Source organism: Lathamus discolor, chromosome 4 (assembly GCF_037157495.1).
Source record: "Lathamus discolor isolate bLatDis1 chromosome 4, bLatDis1.hap1, whole genome shotgun sequence".
NCBI classification, from domain to species: Eukaryota; Metazoa; Chordata; class Aves; order Psittaciformes; family Psittacidae; genus Lathamus; species Lathamus discolor.
The window spans coordinates 31,510,205-31,529,052 of record NC_088887.1 but is presented as its reverse complement, the minus strand read 5'-3'; the positions used below and the strand labels follow the sequence as shown (position 1 = coordinate 31,529,052).

General features: G+C 39.7%; 1 protein-coding gene across 1 annotated transcript in view; it reads left to right on the top strand.

The window, feature by feature from the left end:
* The first annotated feature begins 828 nt into the window (after positions 1-828).
* The window catches only part of RCAN1 (regulator of calcineurin 1), a 41,650-nt gene continuing 23,630 nt past the window's right edge, over positions 829-18,848 (top strand). The window contains exon 1 of the mRNA XM_065676888.1: positions 829-1,275. Coding sequence (XP_065532960.1) covers positions 994-1,275 — 282 coding nt within the window. The 5' untranslated portion in view covers positions 829-993. The remainder of the gene's footprint in view (positions 1,276-18,848) is intronic.

The following is an 18,848-nucleotide window of genomic DNA, read 5'->3' as shown; positions in this document are numbered from 1 at the left end:
GAAAGTGTCTAGGTTAGTCAGGTCAGACTAACCAGCTAAGCTCATTAGGTACACTATTCTTCTGTGTAGGGATGTCTGATACAAGCAGCTCCTTGAGTGTAGCCAGAAAAAGTGCATTTGTCCTTCATGGCCTTACTGAAAGGCTACAGAAAAAGAAAGGTTGTCAGAAAATGTCTCCTTCCTGCCCAAAGTAAGGAGGAAAGGACATAGACATGGCATTATGGGGCATCTTTTACAAGTCTTAAGTCACAACACTTTTGGTCTTGGCCAGCAACAGGATACTTCTGAAGAAAGTCCGAAGAACGGGTGAAGATCAGCTGCATCAATCACCAGCAAGAGGAGAAGCAGCTGCCCAGTGTTACCGTTGTCTGTTCAGCGAACTGCTTGCAGAACATCAAGGGTTGTTTGTCCTGTCCTTAGGGCAGGTAAGAGAACCCAGGTGTGCATAATGGTGGCGTTTGACTGATTTACAAGTGTTCGAGTAAGGGGTTTTTATTCATCTGCTTATTGCAAAATATTCCTTATCAAGACGTGCTGTTCTGTGCTCCAGCCGTGATGCAAAACACAGCTGTGTGACCGCAGCAGGCCTTGGACAGTCACCGTGGCCCCGGGTGGCTGCCCCTGCCCCATGCCGTGCGGCCGCGTCCACAGGCTCGCACCCAGGCTCCGCTTCCTCACGCACGGGCAACTTGGCCGCTGCCCTCACTCAAGATGGCGGAAGCAACGTCTAGCTGGGACAGGCCACCTGTTGCTGCGGCGGCGGCAGCTTCCTATTGGCTCAGACGGTGCCGTGCTCCCTGCGCGGGGGGGGGGTGTGTGTGTCACGAAGACGCCGGTTGCCCGGGCGCGGGGGTTAAGCGAACCGAGAGGGGCGCGGAGCTCTAAGTTTCGCGCTGTTGCTGCGGCAGCGGGACACAAGCCGGCGCTGCGAGGCGCTGCTGGTGCCGGCGGCCGACAGGCTCCGCCCCGCGGGGGCTCCGCTCGCCCCTGGACATGGAGAACGGCGGCGGCGGCAGCGGCGGGAGGGGCCCGGCGGGGCAGGAGGAGCCCCCGCCTCTGCTCCAACCGCCGTTGCCGTCGGCCGGGGAAGCCGGGGAGGAAGAGGAGGACGACGACGAAGAGGCGGCGGCGCTGCTGCTGCGGCCCCCCGCCGAGGCCCAGGCGGACTGGAGCTTCCTTGACGGCGAGATGGAGGAGGTGGCGCTGCAGGACCTGCCCACCGCCACCATCGCCTGCAACCTGGACCCGCGCGTCTTCCAGGATGGCCCGTGCCGGGTGAGCGCGGCGGGCAGGCCCGCCCTGCGCCGGGGACCGCGAGCAGGGCTGCGGGCCGGCTCCCTCTGCTGGCTAGCAGCAGCCGCCGCGCGGGTCGCCTCGCCTCGCCTCGGCCGGCTCCCGTTCGCCGGGGCCGCTGCTTGTGCTGGCAGCGGCGGCCTGTGGCGGGCGCTGTGGACCGGCGGCGGGAGAGAGGGTGAGAGGCAGAAAGAGGCCCGCCTCCGCCCGGTCTCGGCGGGCGCTTTAGTCACCGTGGCCGTGCTCTCGGTCAGGAGGTGCGTGTGGGGAGCGAGCCCGTGTCTCTGCGTCTCCGCCCTCACTCCGGACGCGGAGCGAGTGTGTGGAGGCGCGGTGGTTCTAGTCCGGCCGGCCCCTCCACCGGCGCCGTGTGTAAAGTCTCCTCACGGGTCTCTGTCCTCGGGTCTGATCGAGAGGCTTAGTTCGGCGGATCCACTGACTGAACCAGTAGGTCAGGGTGAAGAGGGGCATAGAAGAGGGAAATAACCCCTGCCCGCGACCACAGTTGAGAGCCTTGCGGTTATGGTTCAGCGAGGAAGTGTGGTTTATTGCTGCATCCGAAGGCGTTTGAACTACGAGGCGTAAGGCAGCGTTTGGAGACATGGGAGGCTGGCAGGCAGGTAGTTGGTAGCAGGGGTCCAAGAGGACGCAGAAGCCGCCGGCCTACAGGCAGAGGGAGTTGTTGGGTAGCACACGCAGGTCTCTAGCGTTTGTCTGGGTTGAGGACCACTATGTTTACAAAACAATCAAAATTACGAACCGTCGTTCCAGGGTAGAGAATGGTAACAGCAGCTGTCATAGGAATACTGTAAACTGCCTGAAGTAAGCCACAGCTCTAGGTTTTATAGGTAGATATAAATATTTCAGAACTGCTTCTCATGTTGTCTGTGGCCTTGAGGAAGAATCATCAAATCACTTTTCTATTTTCATCCTTCTTTTATTTGTCCAAGCCCTGGCAAGAATTAAAGAATGAATGAAGCTAATTTTTCTCCTCCCCCCCCCCCCCCCTTTTTTTTATAGTTGGCTTTGCTATCAAGCTCTTATTTTCTAGTGACTTGGGTGCTGATGAAGATACTTAGTTTCTAAACAGATTGAAATTAAATGAAAAGGGCTCTAAAAATTAGTCAGTAATTGTACTGGATTAAAATCCTATTGAAGTAATAGGCTGTCTCTTTGTGAGAAACAACTTGAGTTGTAGTAGTAGTCCAACAGCTCAACCCTGCTAACAGTTATAATGCATTAAAAATGAGCTGGAAATAGGAGATTCAGCTATGCTGTGTTCCAGTTACTTTCTAAGGTTATGTAACTTTCAGTGGCAATACACTTCGTATTGCTTCGACCACCTGGAGGTGTGATGGGAATGGCACCTTTCTTGGGATTTACCCTATATATTTTCATCCAAGTTCTCTCCAGGTGTGCTTAGGAAAGTGCATATAATCACTTCTGTGTGGTGTCATCAGTTGCGTGTGCTAATAATGTTTTCTCAAATGAGCTTTTGTGACCATGAAGTACATATTTTAAAACAGCAGTTAGGTGGATGACAAAGGTAGATGCATAACCCCATGCTAGACCAGGAGGTAGCTGAACCATTTTTGTCTTTCTGTTTCGATCCCAAAGAATCTCTCCAGACATTTAATTTTGTTCAAAGTCTTATGTATCCTTAACACCAGAATAAAAAATTGTTCTAACTAATTCTTTATTTTCCTTGCCAGGAGCTGCCACAGGGAAAAATGCAGGTTACTTAAAATAGTAACAAATTAATTTGAGGTTAATCATCTCAGCATAAACTGTGTTATCTTAACTATGGATGAAAGCATGCACTGTTACTGCAGCATAGCTGGGGCTTTTAAAATTTAAATTCCTAAGGCAAAGAATGGAAGAATTGTCTTGAAATTGAATGAATATGTGTATCTGAGAGGGAAGAAAGGTATTTCTTAAGTTTTATAAAAAAAAATACCCTGAAATGTTGAGGTGCTTGGGACTTGGTGTTTTATAGATGTGGTAGGTGTACATAGACTTTTAATAGATTGAAAATATAGCCCAAGTTTTTGCTAACTGAATCTCAACCACTGAAAAATATAATTTAGCTTCAGTTAATGTGGTTATGAAGATGGCAAGAGCTAACTCTTTGGAAATGTGACTGCCGTGTAAGAAAACAGCAAATTCATTAATGGATACTTTTTCATGTGTTCTGTTGGCTAAATATCAGGCAGTTGCAAAGAGAGAAAAGGTAGTATGAGGCACTAAGGCTGGAGTGTATACAGAAAAATCAAACTTGACCTTATCAGTGTAAGCAAATGGTTGTGTGGAACTTTGTGATAATAAAGGAATGAGTAAAAAAGTATTGTAAAATGTAACATAAACAGACATAGTGTTTTATAAATATTCTGTGACTTCTGGTATATGCAGTGTGTTTTCTTCTGTTTTGTGAACTCCTTACTTTTTCCAGTGTATGTAACACTCTTAAAATACCTTGTCTATATAGTTAGTGTTTGTTGGTTGTTTTTTTTAATTCAGTAAGCCCCTTAGTAATCCTGGATTGCCCTATTTGAGGAGGGTTGATCCAATCAAAGGTGAGATAGGACAGCTAGACGATGGCTGACAACAGCAATTTCTGGTTTGCCCTCCTCCTTCCCAAACAGTGATTTCAGTGATTGGCGCTTGAGATGCTGGTTGCTGGTAGGATGTTATGATGTTATTGCTCTTCTTTTTTCTTTTTTTTTTTTTTTGAGGTGTTGATGTCACGGTTGACAAATCTGAAGACATTTTTAGATTTGCAATCAGTCTTTTAAAAATAGATCATTCTGCCGAGTAAAGTAATAGTTCCAGCAAATTAAGTTTGTCCTCTGTTTTATTCTCATCAGAATCTGACTTGCTTAAATACCTGGCTCGTTTTTCAATGTCGGTTACAAAGTCTTCCAGAGAACACCTGAGTACTCGCAAGTTTTTCTGAAGCGCAGTTGAAAGAATACAGATAGATTCCACATCTCCTTTTGTTTTCACTGATATAAAAGAAGGGTTTAATTTTTTAAATGAAAACCCTTTATCTGATCTCTAGGTTGGCTAATTACCTTGGAAAAATACTGTTATGATTTCCTGAAATGTCCTCTGCCTCTAACCCCCAGCTTTTTGATAGTTTTAATGTTGACTCTGTGCTTAAAAGATTTTAAATCTTACAGAAAAGCAGTGTTTCTTCATACAGATGAGTTTGATCTATTGTAACTAAATGCCTGTGAACTCATTAAAAAAAAAAAAAAAAAGGAAAAGGTGTCAGTAGCTAATTATCAGAGCCAGCAATTATGCTTTTGCATATTTCAAACCTCCTCAACTGGTATTCATTTTTTAAGAGCCTTTTTATGTCATTAGAGGACACTTGGGTTTTTTTATAGACCGTGTACTGTCAAGTGGCAAGTCCAGTAGGTAATACACTTGCTTTTGTTTTGTAATCCTGAAGGGATGTGGCATACTTCACTGATGACTTTAAAGTTCTGAGTACAGCCACAGGGGGGCTAAATAACTTCATTTGTGCCCTGGTAGTCTCTTGCTAAGTAGGTTACCTAGGTCTGTTCTGACTCTCAGGTTTCCATTTCAACTTAATTGTAGGCAAGTATCACTCATGTAATTTGTGTAGAGTAAAAAGAGGAACATGAAGAGTATCTAGAAAGAATTCAGCTTTGGACTGCTGAGAAAAGAATGAGCTGAAGGATTTTTGTTGCAGTAATTTTCCCTAGAAGGGGTTGAGTTCCTTAAATTACTTTAGCAGATTAAAGCAATTACAGATGTTTTAAGTCTTGCAGGTTACTGCAAACTAATGAATGTGGCAGAGTTTTCCCATCATTAACAGAAGCTTGCATTCATAGATAACTCCTGAAAACAGGCTGTCATATCACAGTAATAGTTCTTTGCTGGAGTCTGCAAGAAAACTTCGCTGAAAGATGGATTTTTAAAGATCCTTAGCTTGACTGCTTTTAAGTGCACCAGAAGTAGGAGTGAGCCAGTCTCTTACAGTAGTCTGTGTCCTGATGTAACCTCCAATGGCAAGCAAAAGTAGAACTGGCTGTGAAACAGAGTGCGATTATTTATTAACAAAAAAAGAAAGATTACAATTGTGTTTGAAGATAGGGTCTAAATAAGGTCAGAAATTTCTCCAGTAGCATAACCAAGAAAAAAGCTGTAATGGCAGGTGTATTGAATCTTGTTAATGATTATCATAGCTTTAAAGGTAAAGGAAGAGTAGAATTTTACATAGGTTTAGTACGGAAAAAACTTGTGAACTGATCTGAAAATGAACCTGTTGTTAAATGACCCATGCTTTCAGCAATTTTAAATTGACTTAGAGCCTACTGGAATAATAATGAGATGCTGAATGTATTTTGGGTTTTTCAGATCCTTAGAGAATTGCTTCTACTGTACAGGAAGCTTGTCAAATTTCTCAGGAATATTTGCAAAACTTTCTTTACAAAGCAGTACATGGGCATTCTGGTAATCTCTTCCTGTCTCAGTCCCATGCCTTGTTAATCCTTTTACTTAAAGTTTGCTAATCCTCTTAGATCACACTAAAAAAAAAAAAAAAAAAAGTAAATTTCAAAGAAGTATTTTTTTTGTTTATATTTTTGTGACCACAGCTCTGTTTCTGTCAAAAAGTTCTTAATGGGGAATGTAAAAATTACTTGGTGGCATCTATACTATTCCGCTTAGATTTTGAAGGTTTTCATGATTTCTCTGCCGGTGTTTATCTCAAATAATTTGGTTTTGTGACAACATTTATAGTTCTTTCTATCCTATTGCTTTCTAAAAAAGCCCGGGGTAACAGGGGTAAGACTGTTGTTCAGAATCATATCCCAATAACCTGTTTTTACACTGAACAGTAAAAGGATTAAGGATCATTAAAAAAAATGAAGACATCTTGTATTATGAAAATTTTATTAATAAAACTTCGGGAATTATTTAGCTCCTGTACTTTCAGATGATGTAGATTTATTCTGTAGATATTAATGGGTTAAGGCAGATTTCTGGGTGATTTTAAGTCTGGAAGCCATATAAATATAATGCTATTGCTGGCGTAATAATCTTTGATGTTACAGTAGAGCATAATACCATGCTAATGCTGTTTTATGGCTCCTGGGGTGCATCCAGTTTGCCAAGTGCACAAGCAGAGCATGTTCATATCTCTGCATCTGAGAACAAACATAACTCCTGAGAGTCACTGGGATGCTTCACCTGCCTTTTTTTAGATTAAAAAAAAATAAAAATCTTTTTTGTCTGAAAAGATGGCATATGTTATGACTAATATGAGGAGTTTTGACACTTTATACTGTATCTACATTCTGTGTGGAAATCTTAGCAGTAGTCATGAAGAGGTGAAATACTCAGAGAGAGTTTCTCACTTTGAAGACAGAAGCTGCACACTTTATACACTCAAAGTGAATAGATGCTTGTAGTTTGCTTAGTGACTATGCTGTCTTCTGGGGCTTTTTTGTCCATTCTTTCTATCCTATGCCTTAATAAGAAAATGGGAATAAATATGAATACTGTTCTACATATTATCAAGTATTAAAATTCTGTTCAGTCTTGATGTATCTGTTTAATTTAAGGGGCATGTCTTCAGTCTTCTCGCTTGAGTAGCTGCTTTTGGCCTGTGAGCCCAGAGTAGGTTTTCTGGTTGCTCCTTTCCAGGTCTTGTGTGGGATGCTGAGAGGTGATTTGAATAGATTTCAAATAAATACTTCAACAAAATTCAAATCACAAAGGTGATTTGAATAAGTTTAGAGCTGAATAGTCTATTTTAAGCTAGAGAAGGGTCTGAAGAGACTGTATAATGTAAAATTTTTTGATCAAGCAGTGCTTGACTGCTTCTTTTCCTGTACTTGGACTTTGAGGCATTGAATAGTGATTTAAATGACTTCCTTACACTATTGTCCACATCTTAATTATTCTTCTTGTGGAAGTATGGATGATACCATTAACCTGTAGTAGAAAGGCTGATTTCACAAAGGGAGAGAGAATTATTTCAATTTCTATAGGTCTTTGTTGTGCTCAATGCATTTCAGAGTGCATCCTAACCAGTTGAGTCCTTGATAAAATAAGAAAACAGAAAATCCTCATGCTGCAGCTTTGAGTATACTATGTTTGACTCTCTGTAGGTCTCCTAGGTCAGGTGAAAATAATATATTTATTTCTGTGTCAAAAATCGACTACTACCTAAGTCCTTGATCGCTCTATTATATTCTATTGCAAATACCTTTATTAGTAGAAATAAAATGGAAGTATAGAATATTTATATAATATGCTAAGTCATGCAAATGGTATGAAAGTAAGAGTAAAATTGAATTTATCATTGTTTAAAAACAATTTCTGTAATGCTGCACAAGATGGTTGCTGGGTGGCTTAAAAATACCTACAAATAAAAAACATACTGTAAAATTGTCATAGCATAGATGTTTGAGATATTAATAAAAATATTTCCATATGATCCAATGCTCAAATCATTAGCTCAAAGTAATGAAAAAAGATCATAGGCAAGATATGTGCTACAACAAGATTAAGAGCTTTAATCTTCCTGGAGAATCAAATGGAAACTTGGAAGAACTTTGTCTGGTTTAAATCACTGTGCTCTGGTCACACTAACAAGTATAGTGTACATTAGAACGCTATGGAGTGCGTCTCCTTATGGTCTTTGTTATCTAAATATTTATTTTATTTATTTATTTTTATTTTTTTTTAGGAACAAATTTAGCTTTGTTCTCTAGGAATACTGCCATATGCACACTTGTGTGAAAAGAAATACATGAAAATAACTACAGATTGTTAGATGTGATACTACCTTGGAACTTATTCCAAGCACCTATTGGTAACATAATCAGTAATAAAATGATTGAGACAGTCTTTTCAGCAGCAGTCATACAGAAAGCTTAATTCTGCAGCAGTTTATTATTAAAACTTTTACAGTTGAGTAATTTTAGTAAGCCATGTTTATAAACTTGTATTTCTAGATAATATTGATCATTAATAAGCAGTATGCTTTTCAGTGTCTTAACAATGTCAAAAGAATTGAAAATGTAGAATGAGGAAAATAATTTAAAAGTGGTAACACAAAGTTCATATATGGGAAATTAAATAGAAATGGTATTGTAGTTTGGGTTTTGTGCCTATGTGTGTGAAAATATACTGGAGATCTGGATGTGTGGCTTTATTGTGTGGTTTTGGTTTGGGTATCGAGTACCCAATTTGGTTTTGTTTTGTTTTTTTTTTTTTTTTTAAATAGTATTCTAATGAAGGTGCACCACCTTCCACAGCTGGTATGCTGGGTACTCTTAACTGGGGTTGGTTTGGATTTTTTCTTCTTGTTCCAAGATGACCAGGTCCAAAGCATGGTTCTGCGCTTCAGGCTTTTCATGGAGATGTTTCTCAAGTTAGTGAGGGAAATTAAGCTTTTGTTGCTACTGTTGCTCTATCTTCTGATAAATAATCTAAGTGATGTTTTGACATCAGCGTGGCAGGTAAAACAGTGTGAAAGAACAGTGGGTGATGCTAGTTAATATTTTCTGTGTACTAGTTTATAAAAAATGTGAAATAATTCAGAAGCCCCAGTTTTCACCGAGACTTCAGCTTGGTGAAACAGAAGTCCCACAACCACGACATGAGACTATGGGTGGGTTTTCTTTGTTTGTATGTTTGGGGATTTTTTTGTGTTCTGTGGGTGGTTTTTTTGTTGTTTGTGGGGTGGTTTTTTTTTTTGTTTGTTTGTTTTCTTTTTGGGGGAGGGACTGTTAGGTTTTTCTGTTGTTTGGCTTTTTTTTTTTTCTCAAGACTTGATACAGCTGCTCATAGAAGTATCTGAGGGATGGACCCAACTGAAACTCTTGTCAATGATATAAGGACTTAACTTTGTGAGGAGAGGTTTCTAGACACCTCTGACCTAAAACCAGCTAGGAATGACTTTATAATTACTTACAGTTTTTTTCCACTCAGATAGCCAGAACCTGCGCCTACCCTCAAGGGAAACTGGATTTTTAAGAGTGAGGGGATCATTCATGCAGTATGAATTGGTGCATGAATTACTGCATGAATACTGTCTGGTATTTATGAAGGATTTTCAGGGTTCTTTTTGTTTCATTGTTGTTTTTTTTTCCTTAAAAAAAGAAAAAAGGAAAAGTCTCTCCCCTCCAAAAAGAAAAAACGAACCCCCCCCCCCCCCCCCCCCGCCAAAAGTCAACAAAACCTAATGCCCAATGAAACTTCGGCTCCATCAAGTTCTACCAAAATTTGTATTCTACAGGATTGTCATTTCCATTAGAGAGGGGAGGTGTGGGAGTGAGCTATTGTGCAGAATGTTTGTATTCTTCTTTGTCTCATAAAATGTACTGGAAATGCATTAGTGAAGCTGAAATATCCTCTGTCTTCAATGAATCTGAAGTTGGGTCTGAGGTCTAAAATGAAATTTTAAAAATCATTTTTTGTGCATTTAATGCATAATTAAAGTGTGGAAGTCATTGTCCTAGAATGCTTGGGGGTTCCATGAACCATATATTAAAAAAAGGTGTGGGACTGATTCATGAGTAGTATCGGTGAAGCACAGTCTTCACTTTGTGAAGTGTTGTTGCTAGGTTTAGATGGGAGAAGAGTAGCCTACATAGTCTATAGTTACCTGGCTTTATACCATTTTCTTCTTCCTCCAAGCATCCAGAGGAAACTAGAATGGCTTTCTGGTTTTTGTTAAGTATGTGATTCATTATTTATTACTGGTCCCACTCATAAAAGCAAATCTGTCAATTCTCATAGAGTATGCAGTGGATTTCATTGACAGAAATGTAACCTCATTGTCCAAGATAAACTTCCCTCTTCACTTCTCAGATTTTCAGACAGTTCAGAAGTTAACAGTTGGATTTTGATTGTTTTTCCTTTTTGAGGTTTTCTTTTTTTGGAGTTATTTTGATGCTGGCTGGTTTCCTGGAAGGAAGATGCACTCTTGGCTGTTGAGCTGAGAATCCGCGGCAAACCTCATGAGTTGGATTTTAGTTACTTGTTCCTGAAGTACAAAAAGTATAATGAAAATGTAGCACATACACTGCAAATACTGTAAACTATGAGACAGTTTATCTCTTTGATGCAACAGTGGTCTTGGGAGCGGTAAGTGTGACCAAACTCTCTGACTGTGAGAGTAAAGTAGGAGTTGAAAGTATTGTGATTAGCTTTTCCTGTCTTTATTCAGCCTGGCTGAAGGATGTTTCTGATAGGATAAACTTGAGTCATTTGGCAGACAGTTGGCATGGAGAAGGACAAGGTGCTTTTGGCACTTCTCTCCTGGAAGCTACACTGTAGTTCCCCTATTAAGAAGCTGCTTTCTTGAGGCCTGCATAGAAACTGCTGTAAAAGCTTAATGCTGTAATAAGTGTTTGTCCTATCTTTTAGCTCTAAGTTTGCCGAAATGCATGATGGCTTTGAGTGGAGAACATGGAGAGATGAGGATTGTTTGATAAGTGAATGATATATATATATATATGTGTGTGTCTGTATCACACTTTAAAAAACAATAAAAGCTTGGTATTTTTTAAAGAAAAAAAAAAGTCAGACTTTGGCTTTTAGATGCTGTATAGGTGAGTAAAACAAAATCCCTTTATTTTCTTTCATTGATGGAATACCATTCTGGAAACTTCCATGAAGTTTTAGGCCTATTTTAAAAACCAAGGGCTGTCTGGATGAAAAGGCCTCTGAAAAATCAGGATGCTTTTCAAATAAAAGTTGGCTGAAGGGCATGGATAATTGTTTCTCTTTTTCCTAGATGTACTGTTTCCTCTCCCTGTAGCGACAGGGAGACAGAGTAACAGCTGGTGAATTGCCAGAAGACCCAAGCTGTATTTTAATAACAAATTGCATTTGGTTTGGTTGTTGGTTGTTTTCTTTTTCCTCTAGTTTTTGTACGTGAAGAAGCCATTCACAATGTAGATAAATAAAATACATCTGTGGGCTTCTAGTGAAAATATAAGAAAGGGAGGGTGTAGCACAAAACCCATAGATGATATAAAATGTGTTGAGAACAACTCTTTCTTTGTAGTATTTTGATAATTTTTCAGAGCCGGTGGCTTTGCAAGTATGCTGCAGTACTACTACATCTGTTACTGTAGGAAGCTGAGGCTACTTCTAGTCCTGATTTTTGTCTAGAAATTTTATGGATGTATGCTGCAGGCTGGCTTGCCCAGTTAATGGAGGAGATTGAAATTAAATATGGGCAAAATAAGAAAAGATAAGAACTGTGTATTTCTTGCAGGTTGTGATATTAAATAACGAGGGCTTTTTTTGTGTCAAGCAGAACACACATATTTGTGAAATATCGTGGTGAAAGCTCATGTGCATGGCTTGTGTAAGTGAGAAAGAATCAGTGGGAGCTCATGGGTGGTATTTATTGAGCTTCTCAGGTATGTGGACACTTTTTTACAGGATGGATATTTTTAATCAATTTCCTGTAGTTAGACTACTTGGCACTTTGGCCATATCGTATCAAGCTGATAGCTAAGATTGGTTGGCTAATGGAAACAGTGATTAAGGGCTTGAATTTTCCTGGGGCTCCAGGGTGATAGTGAAACAGCTGCTGTTGCAGGCAGTGGAAAGTATGAATAACTCTTGCCTGGGGTTGTATAACGAAAAGAATAATCGGATCAGAGACTAGGTTAAATCATTGTGACTTCTATTAAAAACCACTGCTGGCCCATGTTCACGCCTCATTACAGCATAAAATTTAAGGACACTGAAAAGAGCCCACCTATTAGGCATGAATAAAGCCTTCACATCAGGAGTCGGGTATTTTTCTCTTGAGAAAGGAGTGGAGGGAGAAGGTGATTGAGAAGTGTATAATAACTCTGGACACATTTTAAAAGTTATTTGGGTTTTTTCTGTTGGTTTTCCTTTGGTATATGGCAAACAAACTTTAAATGCAATTCTAATAACCTTGTCCATAGCAGATTAAATGCAGTAATTCTTCACAGGAGACCGTTTCAAGAGAGATTGTTCTTAGTTAACTACTTGAGATGCTGTTATGTCTCTTGTTTCTTCTTTAGTAAGTTGCCAAAATAAAATTCTGTTCTTATCAGTGTTAGTCGGCAAGGATGAAGTTTTCATCTTCCCTGCTGAAAAAAGTGAAACCCAACAATTTCCATAGGTGGCAGGGGGAGGGGGGGAAGCAGGATAGAAGGAAATGCAGAACCACATTGGTTTTCAGCAATTTTAATTGAAGTGTAAGTTCATAAACAAAAAAAAAAAAAAAGTTGCTTTTGGTATTCAGTAAGTTACAATGGTTTCAGGAGTTCTTTTCTAATACTGGTCCCTTTTCGCCTTCAGTCAGAACAGATGTGTTCTTGGCATATAAACAAAGAAATTAAATGTATCCTGAAAGCTTTGCTGTTAAGTACCTCAGAAGCTTTAAATGCCTGTGGTTTTTGTTACCAGTAGTGTTTCAACAGCAAAATTGCCTTGAGGAATCTCTGATTAGGTCAGATGGTCATATGTCTGTTTTGCTGGGGTTTTTTTAATGCCAAGGTACTGCCACTGGCAGTCAAAGTCATTCAGCCCTCGTGTTGCTGTTGTGTGGTTGCTGCAATGAAAGGGTTAGTTACGTAGGAAGCTTCATGAACTTTGCAGGCAGGCTGTTTGACTGTTAGAAAAGCTGTATTTGATTATATTGTAGTATGCTTGCAAATATGGGTTATATAATTTATCGCAGTATCCAGTACATTACTAACTTAACATGCCTGAGAAAATTACAGTATATTAGACATTAATCTTATCAAAATTGCTGTGACTTAGGGTAAAATCCTATCTTTTCTGTGGCTCCTTTTATGATCCCTATTAGTATATATTTTTAAATGCTTTTGAAGTTTCTCTGTGTGAAATTTAGGTGTACTCGGTATGGTCTGAGAAGTAAGATACCTAATTGCAATTATGTTGTTCTTCTGCTACCCACACAGAACATTCTTTAAAAATATTTTGAAGTTATCTTCTATTCTTCCTCCTCTGACTCCAGTGGAAAATTTCATTCTTTAAAGTTCACAAAAATACCAGCCTGCTTCTGAACAAGTACTGTGGTTTTCTAAAGACTTGGATGTTAGAGTATAACTTTTTCCTTGACTTTTCCCTTAGTCATAGAGAACATATCTGAAGGGTGGTCAGAAGAGGAACACTAACTTTTACTTGCCTATGATAATATCTTTTATACTGAAGTTAAATACTGTTGCCATGCTATAAAGAAGTATTCATCTAAAAAGCTGACAAACACATGCTGTTTTCATACTGTTTAGTCCTGATCTTCCTTTTAATTTTGCACTCCCTCAAGTAGCAGTTTTGCATGATACAGTTTTATTTTTTTAAATGATGGTAGTTAATTGTAGAAGTATTTTTCATTCAATTTCATCAGAATTATGGCTATATTGTCACTCATTGTCACTCAGTATGACAGTTCATGTACCTGTCAACTGAAAAAAGCACCATAACAATTTAAAAAAATCATTTGGGGGCAACTCCTACTTTATTTTTGGAAATGATGGCTAAACAAAAGAAAAAAATTCAAATTACACATTCATATTGCAAGGTTTGGGGTTTTGCTTGGTGATGTTTGTGTGGGGGGGCTTGGTTGGTTGGGTTTTATTTGGGGGTTTTTTTAAAGGGGGTAAAAGCCAATGTAAATCTAGATTTAGTTTTACATGGTAAATCATCTTTGCCATTTAAAGGATGAATTGGGTATCTTGGGTAAAATTTGGCACATGTAATGCCCCAAGCTCCCATTTTGCTTTCAGAAAACAAGTAGCAAAACTGGAAGCGAGAGGAGGTGGTTACTCCTGTTGCGTGATGATGGAAGTGTTGGTGAGCTGGGCTACTGTGGAAGCATCCTGGCAACACTGACATTGCTCTTGGAAGATGCCATTCTTTCCGAGCAGCTGCCCTGCACTCTAGTGCCCTTATCACGAAGGCAAGGACTCCAGAACTTTTGAAGGCTCTAAAGTGGGCCAAGTAGATAATAAGGCTGCAGCTGGATAACTGCAGTGGGCTGAAAGTTGCTTCTAATAGCACAGTATCTAAGAAACGCACCCTAGAATTGCCATCAGATTTTGCAGCATTCTTGGCATTAGGTTATATGTATGCATGAGCTTGTCCAGTGTTGACGAACTATCAGCACATCCTGGTGTGAATGAAGTGGATTTGTGTGAGAGTGTTGCCTCTTTGTCTCTTATGTTTATTCCTACTCTCCTGAAAATGCCAAGCATACTCTTAAAGCTGATAACAGTTCTGAGACCTGGAAACAAAATTGAAATTGCCAGCTGCTTTCTTAGGAACCTGTGAAGAGCTGCCTTCCAGATACTGCACATGACAGCAGATCTTAATTTCCTAGCTGAAAATAATAATACCCTCCTATATTGCCTACTGTAATAAACCTCTGACCCCATACGTGATGTAGTCCTGTAGGTGTGTTTGAAACGTAAAAGACATACAAAATGCTTGCTAGTCAAAGTGGGTTAACCAGCATAAAATTATGTGTAGCTGATTAATTCTTACATACTGCTGTGAGTCCATTTTTCCCCTCCATAATGCACACATACATGTTCAGGTGTTACAGAACACTACACTGATCTTGAATATTTCATCTCTGAAAATGTTCTGAACTAGCTTTTTATTTAATAGCAGACTTCTGTTAAATTAAGAATGTTTTAGTGACTGTCTCATGGTAGATTCCTGTAGAAGCAGTCAGTGCAGGAAGCAAATAGAAAAACTGAACAGTCAAGTCCCATTGTAATTTGCAATACAGGAGTGATGAAGAAGAGTTGTGTATGACATAGCTGGGACCTGAATTGATGCTATTTAAAGAGTCATTTGGTCTGGGAAATGGGTGATGACACTGCTGTCTGTTTTTTGAGGGCTATTTCCTACAGTTAATGAGCCATGAAAGTTACTTGTAGTAGATCCGTTTTAAATGCCATTGTATGTAATGAAACATAAGGTATGTGATGCTTTAAAAAGTAAAGTCCAATACAGGGATAAGTTTAAGAAATCCTGGATGATAGGAGAGCTGGGTGGAATTATAAGAATTAATTTGTGATCACAAAATTTTTAGTGGTTGATCATAAGTTTGAAAGTAGAAGTTACTTAAGTCTGTGTGTCTGTGCTGTCTTTGCTTCTGTGTCTCCCTTTCCTAGACTATAGGGGACCTATAGTTTAACCATAATATTAGGAAGGCAGTTGCCTCATCATCTTATCCTTAAAAAATAAGTATGATGTAAAGGATGCTGTGAATGCCAAATAACTGAAGAACAAAACCAGCTGCAACACTTCAGTGCTTCAGAACTACAATGCAATACAGCCACTTATGTATAAGCTACCAGCAGTTTGCAGTATTGGAGGCCAAAAGCTGTAGCAATGACAGCAGAGGAGCCAAGGTCCCTTTCAGGCCCCTGCACACCAAGGCAGCTCTCTGGCAGGAGAACCTGCTGTCTGTGACACTGAGGAATTGGCACAGCACTGGGAACAGTTACGCTGGGTAGTGGCATTGGTTTGGAAGGTCAGCCACATTCTTTCTGAACAGTTGGGCATATCTAATAGGAGTAAAGGCTAGGAAGACCAAGAAGTTAGCCGTGTGACCGACCATGAGGGTTTTGGGGGAAATAGTGTTTGGATCTATAAATCTAAAACCAAGGACTAGCTGAATGAAAAGTCGTCATGTGTCAACCTGACAAGTTCACCTTAATCTTGAAGTGAACAATCTTTTTTTAATAGCCTGGATGTGGGACACCAAAGTTTACTACTGAACAGACAGATCTAATTGTATTTATTTTGTAAGGTATTGGAGCATCATCCATATCTGAGGAGGAATTACTGTAATTGCTACATCCTGCAGTTGTGTTTAATTACAGACCAAACTGTGCAGTAGAGCAATTTGAAAGAGAATTGTGCCTGGTTTAGCAGTGTGAGGTTTTTTTTTCCTGTCCCCTATAAGGAAGAACATACCCTGGAAAGATTTGTTGTTGAAAGCTGATTTATCTTTAACTGGTGTAGTTTCTGAGCCTCAAAGCAGGCAGCTGACTTCCTGGTAGGTGACAATGTAGCTTCTCTTGTAAATGCACAAGATGATGGTTTCCTAAGGGAACTGCTGGTAAAATATTCCTTCCTTCCCCTCACCCCTTCTTTTTTTCCAACACACTTAATCTGTTCATGTATTTGCGCATTATTGTTTAATCTCTCTTCCCCTCCTTTCCCACCTCCCTCCCCCGGCTTGCTTTAAATATCACCTTTTTTTGCTGACTGTTCTGGTTAGTACTTTGCATCGTATATTATCTTATTTGACGACTGTGTGATTCTTTTGCATTTAAATCTGAAAAAAACTTGTTATAACATTTAGGTTGCATAATGTAGAACTGGAAATGTTTGTTGTAAGCTCTTTTTGCTCTGCTTTGGCAGGTTTGAAATGTCAGCTAAAGTTTCCTGAGTTGGCTTTAGAAACAACCAAGGTAGTGCTTTCCTTAGAGGCTGTCAGAATCAAGTGGCTTTGAGAAGAAGTGGCTAGTCTGTGGTGGTTAAAAATACAATGTGTGTGAAACCGACTCCTAAAAGCATATCTGTTAATCGTGCAAAACCTCTTTTTGTGAAGAATACCTGAGCACTCGGTGTGTTTTCCTCAGTCAAACTTGTAAAATGAAACACTTTATCTCTGAGCTTTTTACAGAAGTAGTTTAATCAAAACCCTATTCATCTGGAAAAAATGATAAGCCTTAACTGTTCACATGGGAAAGATGCCTTTATTCCTGTATTTACTTAAAGGCTAAGTATACAATAGTAAGCTTTCCTTTGACTAGGACAGTTATTGTTGTAGTAACTTAATGAGGTTCCTCAGAAATACCTTGGAGAGTGGCATTAATAGCAAACAGACTAAGAATAGTTTAGGGGAGTGCCCTGAGGGGAGCTGTCTGCCTTTCTTCTGTAGCTGCAGAAAAGACTTCATGGTTGTATTTTCCAAAACAGGTTTGGGGGACTACAAGAACAAGTAAACAGGAGATTTGAAAGCACTAGAGAAACCTGAGAAATTGCTTTCATGTTTCATATCACACTGAAATTTCTTTGTTCTTTAACCTTCACTGGGAAATAGTAAGAATTCTATAACACTAAAAAGCTATTTTGATAGCACTGTTCCACTTACGGATGTGGTAACTTACATTTATAAAATTTATAAAAATAAATAGAGCATAGAGTGTAAACCCTTTAAGTCATTTCAAATGGGGACTTAATGGAAGTCCAGCAGAACTTGCCTGAAGTAAGGACTGCAAAGCTCTCACCAAAATGAGATTTGTAAGTCTCATTCAAGGCATGAGAAATGTGAACAGTGCTTTGTCAGACTGTCTGGGGAGGGAGGAATTGTGTAATCAATTGCCCTTTTAAGCAGGGAAGACTGGTGAGAGAAATCAACCTGTTACCCTTCAAATTACACAGAGGCAGCAACCCAGATACAAATAACATGATGTTACAAGTAGTTTCGCTGTACCCAGAGCTTATCTGCATACAAACAGATTAAACAAAATTAAGTTCCCTGAAATTTCTTAATGAAAATGTGAGGAGATGAGGGTCCTGGGAACTACTTTGAAGACTCATTTGTTTAAGTAGTACCCTCCTGACTCGGGCTTGATCAGACAGAGCGTAACCAGAACTTTGATCAAGTACTGAAGTCAGCCTCACTGATGTGTGCTATGTTGAACTGACACCACAAGGGATTTTTAGAAACCAGTCAGGCAAGTAGTTTCAGGAAACTTGCAATTAGTTCAGTCCCTCTATGTAAACAAGCTGTTTGTAATGTTGAGACTTCCAAGAAATGAATGAACTTTTAATAGAAGATGCAAGTATTCAGAGAGGCTCTTGCTAAATTTGCTTACAGTCTCCCCCTGCCTCCCAAAACCTGTGTTTCCTAGAGCACCTAATGCTGGAGATCCTATGTATGCTATGGATAGATAGAAAATAGAGTGAAAAGTACTCATATGTTTAGGGTTTTTTTCATATTTTTTTATAAGCATTGAAAATAAGCATTTAGATTTCTTTTAAAATTTTTTTAAACAAAATCACATTGCATCCCCCAACACCCTCCCCACTCTCCACCCTCGACCTACCCTCATACCAGTTTGTCAAGACTTCTCTGCTGAATCCTCCAAGAAAATAGGTTTCCTCAGAGATGCTCCTCTTAAGAGGCCAAGTAAATTTCTTGCTGTGTAACATCATTTCCACCTAAATTTTGAATCAGGCCAGTGTTTATAATTACCACATTTCTATAAAGAACTACGAAGAATTGATTGGCAAACCCCAGACCTGTTTGAGTGTCTGTAGATTTAGCATTCAAATGTATATATTTAACTGTTTGTTTTCCCACATACGTACTGACAGAGGATAAATGTCTTGCCATTTAAACAGAGTAGCCCTTCATGGGTTATTGAAAAGGATATCAGATCTGCTGGCAGCTGTGCTCTTTGAGGAGGAACTGTTTGTATTTTCACTGAGGTCTGACAGCCTGTGGCTTTTGAGGTTGCCATAAAGTT